Below are 12,331 nucleotides of genomic sequence, written 5' to 3'. Positions count from 1 at the left end.
TCATTTTACCAATGTAATTTATTCAAATTAGCATTATTAAACCAGGAAACTTACAATCACTTAATAAGAAAAAAAGAACTTTCCTTCACTCATTTCTTCCTGGAAAAAGTTTTTTTTGACATAAATAATTATCTAAAAACCTAATAATTCATAAACACAGGTGAAATTCTACACATTCATTACACACTACACCGAGTGCAAATCATCAAAACACGGCCTCTTGAAATATACACGACCTTGTTTTGAAAATCATCCTTTTTTTTTGTTGTTGTACTTTTTTTCTCCTCCTTTTTACACAATATGTACAGTTTTTTTTTCTTTCACACAGACACGTCTCAGATCTCAGTGTTGCTCACATGTCCGGGAGTCAGACTCAGCTGATGGGCCACTGCTGTGATAATAATCAAACAGGAAAAAGAGGAGGGGGGGGGAGAAAATGGCAGATTGTAGGAAATGTACAGAAATCTGATGCGGATTCAAACAATCTCACATAACTCTGCTCTGATCCAGACATTTTTAAATATATATATTTGTAGAGTGGTGCAGCTGAGGGTGACTGCTGGACAGGCGAGCAGTGGAGATGAGACAGGCTTGCAGAGAAGGCTATGGAAGGTCTATGGACAGTTTTCCTTTGGTTCGGGGGGGGGACCTCCTCCAACTCGCCTTTGTTGTAGACGCAGACTGGCTCAGCCCACATCAATGCATACAGATTAAGCAGTGTTAATGTCGAGCACTCGTGTTGTCCACATTTTTAAGTAGCACAAGAATCCTTTCTAAAAGTTCCCCTGCGGTTCTCCAGCTTTCACTGCATGAGTGTGGGTTTGTGTGTGTGCGGCATCCAAACCAGTGTTTCAAACAAAACTCAGCTTTTAAACATTACTTGAGAAGCATTATGAGTAAAATATATTGAAACTGTGAAAGTAGTCAGCGCTGAAAAGAGGCCTGTAAGCGTTCTAAATTAATTAAGATCGAGAGTAGTTGTCATGATTGGATTTTTAACTGTCAGAAATGCTGTTGATTAGTTTCCTCTATAAGAACATTTTATTCTAAGCTCCTCGGGTGTTTTGTACTTAAAATCTTCATTTTTAAAAATTGATGATAGATAATGTAGTCAAATACAAGGTAAAATAATTGCCTCTGAAATGTAGTAAAGTGAAAATTGAAGTAATCATCTTTAGTACAAGTTACAGTATTTTCTACTTGAGAAAGTGTGGTGGTGATGTGTGGAATTTGCTTTTTGCAACATATCAACACTTTCCTGTACATTTACATTTATATATCCTTTACAGAAAAGCCAAATAAATCTTTCAGGCTCCATCTCAAAGTATTTCAATTGTTCTTACGTGGAAAAACTTGTAAATTGTAAAATTTTGATGGACTGCAATTGAAAAAAGTGTGTGTTTTTCGTCTAAAACGATCTGCAATCACTACACACACACACACACACACACACACACACACACACACACACACACACACACAAACGCACTCTTTTTTTAATAGCCAGTGCTCCTCTGAATTTGGTCGTGCTATTTTGTTGGGGAAATGTGAGGTAACAGGGATGGTTGAACAGGGGTACATCAGGCCCTCCAGAGGTATGAGTGGGATTTTTTTTTGGAGAGAGAGGGGTATAGGAGGGGTGTACTGGAATGGGACATGAGCCCTGGGGTGAGGTGGGTGAGGTGTAGAGGGGGGGGTAGGAGAACAGGGGAGGCCTAGAGCTGGTGTTGAGTGTTCAGCACACCTCCTTCCCTGCGGCTCCGGCGGGCAGGATGTTAAGCTGGGTGAGCTGAGCCGAGTGTTCCTTGGCCTTGAGGCGCAGCGCGGCGATACTGGAGGCCCTGCGGTCTGCCGCGGCTGAAGAAGAAGAAGAGGAGGAGGAAGAGGAGGAAGGGTCGGGGAGGACGGGGCCCGCATGGGAGGGGTTCTCTACAGGAGGGGCGGGCTGACGGAGGAGGGCTGCAGCCGTGGAAGCACTGGTCAGAGGACCCATACTGGAGAAGAGCCTGGAGGAAGAGCAAAAATGCATCCACGTTTCAAATGAAAAGTATCCTTAAGGGGAATTTGTGTGAAATAGAACTGCGGTGTCATTTTTCGAGCTTAAACTGTCTGTTTGCTCTTTGCATTAGAGTGTCTCAGAGTGATAGCAGCAGAAAATGAGTCCTCACATGGCTTTTATCTCCTCTTACTTTCTTCAGTTTACACTAAACCTCCCCCTATACAGGTCTTCTACTGCATGCTGACTTCCTTCATATACATAACATGTAGGGAGCGAGCTTATTAATGCTGTATAATATAGAAGCTAATTATGGCATATGGAGTGTGCGGCGTCACTCCTCCTCACAGCTTGTCTCGCAGGATCACACTTTTGGTTAATTTATTAAGGCATTTGACAGGGTGATTGCATGCCACTGTGAATGGTTAACGGTATAACATATTAATAATCAGACACTGAGATAAATATGAGGGGAGTGTGACTGAGGATTACTGTAAATATCAGACATTAGAGTCGCATGATGTCTTGGGAGTTTATTTTAAGCTCTTGCTGCTGCTATGCATTTTACTACACAAGGGTTTGACTGCAAAATTGCTGTAATTTGCAGTAGGGGATGCATGTAAAGGTTATTTTTCAAAAGCTTGGTGGAATGTGGTGTGAATGGAACAGGTTTGAGGCCCACCGGTGCAGCTCACCTGCCAAAAGTGGGTCCAATAAAGGCAGGGTGGCGAAACATGGCGGCCGTGCCTAGGAAGGTGCCCAGGCCGAGCGGGGTGGCCAGTGGTGGGGCCGAGCCGTTGTGAGGCGGCGGGGCCAGGCCCGGGAAGGCGGCCGCCGCAGCTGCAGCAGCCGTCCAGGCGGACTCCAGGGCGGGATGGGGGTGAGGAGGGAAGGGGCCTCCCTCCAGGTAGTGGCTGAGAGGATGGCCCGCCGCGAGTGGGCCTGGGAACGGAAGGCCGGATGGGTGGGCCTGCACCCCGGCCTTCTCACGCTTCCTCCACTTGGCCCTGCGGTTCTGGAACCAAACCTGGGGGAAGAGAAAAGATGCACATTTACATCAGAGGGACTAGGAAGTAGATGACAAAAGCAGGTGAACTGAAATGTTAAGATGCAGATTCAAATAATAAAAGAGGCTGCATGCACAAAAATCCAAATGATCAGGAAAGAAAGATGCTCCCAGGCTTTTGTAGGTGGAAAAAACTCCAAACTCTGAGCCCATTCCTCCCTGTCCAGCTTACTCCACAGCAATGTTTCAGTCTAATTAACATCCTGAATGCTGTGTCAGTGTTAGTCTAATAGTTGTCTAGTTCAGGTGGTGACCAACAGGCGGAAAGTCAACGGTAATTACACGCAAGGTAAACCCTGGCGCTCACGGTCCTTTAAATCTACTTTCTGTCTAATTAAACTCCCCCCCTCTGCCTCCCCCCAGACGGGCTTCAGGGTGTGGGGAGAAGATAATTAAGAGCGGAGTTAACAAAAGATCCAGAAAATTACCGCTGAACTGGCTCCAATAACAATTAATGCGCTTTAAATTAAATTCTTAAGAGGCGCGGGGACGAGTGACTTCCATCCAAGAGAGTATTTAACTTTCCCACGCATCCACTGTTGGCCAGTTTGCACTGCGGACGCACAATGAGCAAAATGTCAACATGTGGAAAAAGTGATTGAGAGAGGGGGGGTGCTCGCGCTTGAGCGACACGGGATTGCGCGCGCGCACGCACTCGCGCATTATTCCCAGAGGGCTGTTTAGCATTACACAGCCCCTCGGGAATTTATGAGTTTTTATCACCTCCTGATGGCGCCCGTTAAGTGATTTGTTCACCTACGGGTCCCCCCCTTCTCCTCCTCCTCCCCTAAAGAGACATCTGTTGTTTTACCGTCGGCCATAACCTCTTGGAGCTTCCACCGTGTTTGAACTGTCTCTCTTGGTTATGAGGCCGCGCTTTCGACATGCAAGCCACGCTTTCAGTGCAAAAGCGGAGAGAACGAAGGGAGGGAGGGAGGGAGGGAGGGAGGGGGAGAGAGAGAGTGAGGGATGAGGGGGGGCAAACACCTTTAATGGTCTCTCATTCGCTCCCAAGTGCAAAGCATCGGATCAATGCAGGTCTATTGCAATCACATAATGGGAAATCAAATAGCATTATCCCTCCCCCCCCCCTCCCCCACCCCTCTCTCTCTCCCTCCCTCCCTCCCTCCCTTCTCTGTCCTCACTCCCTCTCGCTCACACACACACATCTCGGCCTCGCCCCCTATCTGTCCCCACACTGATGGGAATTCAAACACCATCTCATCCCAGGAATACAGACAGTGTTTGCTCCGTGCGCCTAAGTGCGCTTTTTATGAATCGCCAGCGTCGCCTTAATTGCCACTAAAACGCGTGTAATAACATTCAATAACAGGAAAGACCTTCCCCGCGCAGCGACTGGGGCCATTTAACACATTTTACTGTAATAAATTATTGCCTCAAATTGGCCCCCGTAATCGTTGATCCTCAATCAGTGACGCATATCACCGGTTATTATCCAGCGCTGGACATTTTATGGAAGATGGATGTTTTTTTCTTTTTCTACCCTCCTCCCCTTCCTCTTCCAATCTCTATTTGATTTACGCGTCTTCTCTTTTCAAGATAAAGATAGAGCCACTTACTTGAACGCGGGCCTCGGTTAGATCCAGGCGCATTGCGAGCTCCTCTCTGAAAGGAAGAAAGAGGAAGAGAGAAAAGGCAGAGAGACAGTCAGAAAAGATTCAAGGTTACAGGCCACCATTTGGAAAGCAACGCAGAATTGCTGTTTTGTCCCCTCCTGTTGTTCACTGTCAACAATAGACGACCAAAATAGGCTTGATTTTTTTTCTCTTTCTCCCCTCTCTCCTCCCCGGCACGAACTGCAGAAAGACGCCATAAGCCATATTCTATTTTCCCTGTCACGGATGGAAAGAAATAGGCCTAGTGATTGTTAGATTTTCCTCAGCCAAAGGCCTGTCACTGTAACAACATAATGGCTGAAATAATGACATCTAAAGTAGCCTGCCACAAAGCAATTGACGCTCCCTTCAGCTCCAAGATGGGTTGTAGTCCAAATTAGACCTACAAGTCGCCTTAAAGTAAATCGATTGGAAAATATGAATAATCCCAGTGGTAACAGAAATGTGAAAATGTATGTTCTTGTGTCTTGTAATGAGAGAAAAGCCTTTATTTTGAAGCAGAAAGGGGAGATGTGGTAACTATCCAAATATTAATTTAGAAGAAAATGCGTCCTATTTATAATATCAATCTAAATAATGTTATTTTCTAAAACATTTCTGTCATTAAAAATCCTTAAATTAAATCCTATAAAGCTCTGCATTTCACTCTGTGTGTGTGTGTGTGTGTGTGTGTGTGTGTGTGTGTGTGTGTGTGTGTGTGTGCGCGTGTGAGTGTGCGCCTGCCCCTGGGCTTGAGGTTAGGCCCTCACTTTTTTTTTTTTTTTTTTTTTTTTGCGCGCAGTATCATGTCCAGCAGGTAACTTGAGCTGCTCCACTTAATTATTCTCCCCCTGACAGTAACACCCGCTTTTTTTTTTAATCACCAGCAGCAGATACAGGTTACAACAACAACAAAAAAAGAAGACAACAATAATAATAAAAACGCCTCTAGTATTAGCACTTACAGGCCTATTGTGTTCACTTATCCAAGGCACGGGTTTAGTGTTGGGGCATTTTATGAGCTGTGATCTGCACAGTGTCCTGTTACAGACGAGGGGGAATTGCTGGGGCTGTTTGTGGAAATTTTTATTGGGGAGGGAAGTGTTTATTTCAAAATAAATGTAATTAATTATCGCCTTGAGGGCAAGGGTTTCTTATTGTGTTTTATATCTTTGTGCGTATTTTGAAGTACATTTGAAACCTTTCCATCGATAAGAATATAAATTATAATAATATTTACACTAAAAATAATATTAGAAATATTGTTTTAGAATACTAGAATTATTGAAGATTTAAATGCACATTTAAATTCAAATTTATAGGCCAAAATTTACTTAGTTTTAATTTCTAAATGTGCAGGGTAGTGAAGCTTTGTTTAAAAATGTGATAATAATACCAGTAATAATAATTTCAGTAGTGGTAAAAAGTTTTGAATTTATATATTTTTTTCCTGGGTATGAAATCTCTATATTTTTGTGTGTCATTTTTCTGACCTGGTGAAGACGTCGGGATAGTGTGTCTTCTGGAAAGCCCTCTCCAGCTCCTCCAGCTGATAACTGGTGAACGTAGTCCTGTATCTTCTCTGCTTGCGTTTCAGCATCCCTTCCTCCGAGTCACTGCCCGCCGACAGACACACGCTGTCCTCCCCGTCCCTCACGTCCCCATCCCCGGCGTTCAAGCTCTCCCTCTCCTCGTCCTTCGGGGACAGCGCCGCCGCGTCCCCGCAGCTCTCCTCCTCCTTCCCCGCGTCCTCCTCGAACTTCAGCGGGCCGAGCTCCACCAATCCCAGGCTGCCGTCCTCCGAGGCCTCCCCGGGGCTCTGGTCGTCCTCTCCCCGGCTCAGCGACGCGTTCTCCCGGTAGGACTTGCTGCGGCTGATGCTCACCTGCGGCGCTTGGCTGATTTTTAGGCAGTCGCTGGCTTGCTCCAGGAGGAGCCTCTCTCTGTCCAGCTTCTCTACGTGGTCGTGGAGGTACTTTCCTCCGGGTCCGTACAGCCGGCGGAGCTTGGGAGGCAGGTGCATGTCCGCGCTGAGAGAAAGGGGCTCCTTCGTTGGCCCTGGGAAAGAAGCGCACGAAAGGTGTTAAAATAATGAATAAGAAAAGGGTGCTAAATAAGCAGTCCAAATTTTTCCTATGGGATAAATACATTATACACATTTCATACGGCTGTAAACAATTAATTCAGACTGTTTGGTCTAGGAAACACATTTATTAATCAACTGTTCCATCAAATTAACGGGATTATTGTGCGTAAAACTTGCGCACTTACCGGTTACATGAAAGCAACTCATGCGCATGACTGTCTACACACTTTGAGTCTAAATCAGCTAACTTATTACATTCTTGTCCCCCTACAACATCGTCATATAACCAACATGAGCTATGTTTTTAATTTCAGCTCAGAGTAAACTCACCGTCCGCCGCCTTGTCGAGCTCCCCTCTGCCGGGCAGACCCGTCAAACTTTGCGCCCCGATCAGTCTGACCTTACAGGGACTCCGGCGGCCCAGAATGCTGTCTATGCAGTAAGAGGAGAGCAACGTTGGGGATTTACTGCTCTTCCTCTCGCCCCGGTCGTGGATATCTTCCTCAAACTGACCGCTCATGTCGACGCCTCGGTTCGGTAACGCCTGTCAGTCTCCCACACTCTTCCTCTCTCTCTCTCACACACACTCTCTCCCTCTCTCACGGGGTCCGGTGCTCTCCTTCTTGTCTTTCTGTCCTCTCTGGCCGGTGTGTCTGTGTACCGGGACCGCTCACTCCTCCCTCCTGCTCCTCTCTCCCCTCTGTCTCTCCTCTGTCACACTCTCAGCTAATGACAGACAGCGGTTTGGCTGCGTCGCGCTGCGCTCCGGTGTGCCAGGCGCTTCTCCGCTGTGCGCGCTCGCTCAGCTACGTGTCGGCTGTTATTGCGCGCCTGATTGGCTCGTATGTGTGTATGTGGGGAGAGAGACGGCGCGGAGCTGCTTTATATATTTTACGATTAAAGTTAATTTGAGGGAAAGGCAACAAAACCTGGCATGGAGTGATTTTTTTTCCACCTCAGTGGAACGAACTGAGAGGATAAAGTTAAACCAAAGCACCTTACACAGGTTTTCCTGCCTGCCGTTGTGATTTTATTTTATCCAGACCCCAGAGACATAATTTAATAACGTTAAAATTTGTTTTGCAACTCTGAACAAATGTGTATTTATTAACAGTAATCAAGAGAAGCATTATTGTTGCCAAAAAATAAAATCTCAACATAAGGACAGCTGGTCTAAGAGGATTATAGGCTCTTTTATGACATGTCAGACTAAACGCACAGGTGTAAAGCATAAAATTAAACAGCTGAATTCCATTTAGCTGCTTTACTTTATTCTGTTGGCTCACTGACACACTGTCAGGGCTTTACTGGACACTTGAGTAGAACAGAGCCATCGTTAATGTTACTGGTAACACCTGAACTTTTCCTGTTATGACAGGCTGTAAAAAGGCCTTTACTGTAGGCTGCAAGCTGTTTGTTGGAATACTGCACTGTCACTAGAGATTTACATTACTATTACTTTAAAGTAATGTATTTTTTATAAATATAGATTTTAGTATTGCTTATGAACAGGCAGTTAATTGTTAAATTCAGTAGATTTTTACATTTATCTCCCTTGTAGGGCCCACTGTGTTATTGTAATATTTGTATATAGTTATGTAGCTAAGATTTATTACAAAATTGCAACAGTAATAATAGCAAAAATAGTAATAATAATTATTATAAAATAGGGAATTAGGAGTGGGTATTCTTAAAATTGGTTTTGACCTGATTTTTTGGCAGTTAACAGATAGATTGGTGGGTTCTTTTGGTTTCTTTCCTAATTATAATTTTATAATAAATATAATTTAACATAACTTGCCATTCCGTACTGACAAGATCTTACTCATGGAAACTTAATACAAGCTAAAAAAAATGCTCATTGCTTGATTTAATTATTTTATGATATTTTTTCCTTTCTTTATATTTTTCAGACTAACACTTGCATGCAGGGTATTGAATCCTTGTTCCAACGTGGGAAAAAAAATCTGGCACGGGGTTTGTATTCAACCGCAAACAGCACCTGCGAAAGCCATGTCAGACTCGAGTCACATAGAAATAGAAATATCAAAACGGGGATCAGAATTTAGTGCAAGTTTGCAGCCTCATAAAAACACTATCTATCTATCTATCTATCTATCTATCTATCTATCTATCTATCTATCTATCTATCTATCTATCTATCTATCTATCTATCTATCTATCTATCTATCTATCTATCTATCTATCTATCTATCTATCTATCTATCTATCTATCCATCCTTCTGTCTGTCTGTCTGTCTGTCTTCCTGCAATTGGCTGCTCTCTGCTGGAGTTGTGGATTGACTTAAAAAGTGAGGATGGCGCGGCGGTGATGAGACGCCGCACGGGGAGCCGGGGTAGCACGCAGGGACTCCGCTGTGGAGAGGGGGAGAGAGGGAGAGATGGATCAAGAATGTAATTTTAAATGAAAGTCTATTTAACCCGCTGTGAATGGCATGACCCCTATCCTCGTCTCAGAGCCCATCACTGTTAAAAGGATCATTTTCAGAATTCAATCCAAAAACTTCAGCAAGCTGCAATTTACTCTCTCCCCTCTCTCTCCCCACTCTCTCCCCCCTCTCTCTCTTCCCCTCCGTTATGTATCTGCTCAGCCAGAGCCTCGCAGCAAACGAAAAATAACAATAAAATATATGTCCAGAAAATTGCACAAGTTTTTTTTTTCTTAAACCTTCTTTCGTCTATTTTTAAGCTTTAGCTTTATGACCCTTTTGTGATTGGAACTGGAATAAGAGCGCAATTCATCTCTGCAAAGTTTAGTTAAGGTGCAGGTCGCTTAGTATTCGTGGAGCTAACTTGGTTTTCAGCATTTTTTTTTTCTTTTAAGAGCCTCGTAAAAAGTTAACAACCCAGGGTCTTTCTGCAGGAGTGGAAAAATAATGCTTTTGTTGCACATTTCCTGTATTAAGTCTCTGATACCAGGCAGTGCAAAGTCAATATCATTTATTAAACATGCCGTCCTCGTAGTATTATAAGCAGCTGTCACTTCACGGATGGTGTCAGATTTAATCTATCCGCAACTTTTTGTGGTGTCACAAACTTCCGAGCTTGTTTATTTGCACGCAAATCAATGTAATGAGTGTAATAACAATATAAAATGTTATGCCTTTTTCCTTCGCGGTCACAAACAGACGTGCGTAATACAGACGGGTATTTAGAGTCGCTCTGTAATTTGGGGGCCACAATTTGATTCATTTATCCGCACACTGTTATTAACCCTGTGGAAAAAGAGATGTCAGCCGCCATTTCAGCCAGCAGGACATCCGCGCTTTGTTTAAATGCACTAATTACGCGCATACATTAGAGGGGGACGGAATAGCCTGAGCGCAATTTTCACATTTTCAATTTTCCGTCTATTTGACGTGCAGGTGAAGAGATGGCGGAAAGAGGCCGCCTTCCGTTTCAGCACCACCTCACCACCGCCTCCCCGGTATTTTCATAACATCCTAACTTGATAATATCCAGGGGAAGCACCGGGTTGTGTGCTTTCTGTTCCTTTTACGCGCGGATAGTGCTGCAGTTGCCACTGTGTAATAAGCCGTAAATCCGGAGGCCTTTTTGGCTTTTTTTTGTGGTGTTTATTTTATCCATTTATTTAAAACACATTCAGGTAAGTATGACGCCCTGTGTAAAGAAAAAAAACATGTCTGAATGCATATATTTTACCGGCTTGATGCAGGATGTCTTTGATCTATTTCAGCGCATGTCTCGTCCTCTCCAGTGAAGGCCATGCAAGTGATACTAATGAAGTCCATCATTTAGGACCAGCAGGCTGTGCTTTGCCATGCAGGTCATTCAACTGGCGCCATCTCCTGGGTGGAATAGGAAACTACTGAAACAGGTAAGAGCCAGTCCTTCTAATGTAAAGACAGCGAGATGCCCCGGCACTAGCATATTTAGTTGTTCTACACCCATTTTCCACTCTCCAGATATATAATATCCAGTGCGTAATTGCGCTTTTCTCCTTATTTTCACCACTGACTGCGTATTTGGCTATTTTCCATGTTGACCCTGTATTCACGTTCCTTGCAGAAATAAAGTGATTTAATCAAAGCTTAAACCCTCCATGCACCCACAGGATACATCTATCCGACACCTGTATGTGCAAGTAAACCAGTGGTAATCTGCAGTCATTGTCTGTTATCCCACAAGTTTGCCCCGTGCGCAACACGTGTAAATACCAGTCACTGACATGCTCCAACTGGCCTCGGTGGTGACGACGACTCATCCTCCATCCATCCTTGCGCTCTGACATAATTGGACACTTGCTCTGCTTGAGAGGCCAAGCAGGAAAAGAAGGAAAATGGGGGGAGGAGAGGGTGAGAGAGAGAGAGAGTGCGTTGGGAGGGGAGGGAGGCTTTTAAGGCGCGCGTAAGCAAAGTTAATTAGCGGTTATTAACAGCCTGCATAATGAGAGCGAGAGGGAGTCAATTTAATGACTTTGTTAGCGCGAGTTCAGAGCGACAGGCGATGATCGAAACAACAAAGGCGAGCGCGCACGCAGCCATCATCCGTAATTTCCAGCGGTAATGCGGTCTGATCAGAAACAAAGGGTTCTAATTTCGTTCAACTGACTCGATAATTTGTCCTTATGTAAGGAAAATAATTAATGACTTAATGCTTCAACAGAAGTAGCTTTCTTTGGGGGTGATTTCGGAGGCCTCGTTTGCTGGAGAAGGTGGTAAGGAAATCAATTTCCAGGCCTATAATTATTTACATCACAAATTTAAAACGTGGACGTGTGCCTTTGCTCCCGGTTAGTGTGCAGACGAGTGCGAGTCTATTAAGAGAGGAGGGAAGGAGTTCCAAATCTTCTTCCCTCGAACAAATTGTGTGTGGCAACAAATGAGACACTTGTCATGTTGCAGGTTTTTAAGATTTTCACACACACACACAAAATCGCGCAGAATTTGGAAGAGACGTAGGTTAACTGGAATCAAACTATACAGTAAATATAATATTTAAAGTCATTCATCAGCCCAGATTGGGGGGGGGGGGGGGGGGGGGGGGGGATGATACCTGATTATACTCTGGAGTTCAGCTGAATAGATGGGTCTCGTGGCTGTATCTTTTCCCGACCATGTGCCAGGTTATTGTGGCAACCGCAGTTGCAAAATTACCCAAGGCCTGCGCGTCTTTACGCATGATTTCATCATTCCACAGATGGGTTGAGTCGGAGGAAAGATGTGAGCGCTATTATCGATTGCGGCAACATGAGCCGCCTGCGGGCCACTCTTGGATTCATGGCAGGTGGATAGGTCACCCACACGAGAGCAGCAATTTCACGGCCCCCATTGTCTCCACTGATTACTGCTTTGATCACAGGAATCAAGAGCCCGAGACTCTCGTAAAACCTACTGCAGGGTCCAGGAGCTCGTGAGCTGAAGAGGTCATCATCATCATCATGACCATCACCTGCCTCATCATCGCCATAACCACCACCGTCACCATCATCATCATCATCATCGCTAGTTGACCATACAAACCTGGGGCGCTTTGTGTTTTCACAGCCGCGTTGCCCTTTTATTGATTGCGTGCCTTAATTTTAA

General features: G+C 44.6%; 1 protein-coding gene across 1 annotated transcript; it reads right to left on the bottom strand.

Moving 5' to 3' along the window:
* Positions 1 to 7,284, bottom strand: arxa (aristaless related homeobox a). The gene is made up of 5 exons (XM_023297795.3): positions 7,095 to 7,284; positions 6,172 to 6,736; positions 4,643 to 4,688; positions 2,692 to 3,023; positions 1 to 2,006 (listed from the first exon to the last, which is right to left on the bottom strand). Exons 1-5 carry the CDS (start codon positions 7,282 to 7,284, stop codon positions 1,736 to 1,738), a joined length of 1,404 nt encoding a protein of 467 aa, XP_023153563.1. The 3' UTR covers positions 1 to 1,735.
* Positions 7,285 to 12,331: the final 5,047 nt, after the last annotated feature.

Source organism: Amphiprion ocellaris, chromosome 22 (genome assembly GCF_022539595.1).
Source record: "Amphiprion ocellaris isolate individual 3 ecotype Okinawa chromosome 22, ASM2253959v1, whole genome shotgun sequence".
In the NCBI taxonomy this organism is placed as follows: Eukaryota; Metazoa; Chordata; class Actinopteri; family Pomacentridae; genus Amphiprion; species Amphiprion ocellaris.
Note: the sequence above shows the minus strand (reverse complement) of the source record. Positions and strands in the feature narration are given on the sequence as shown.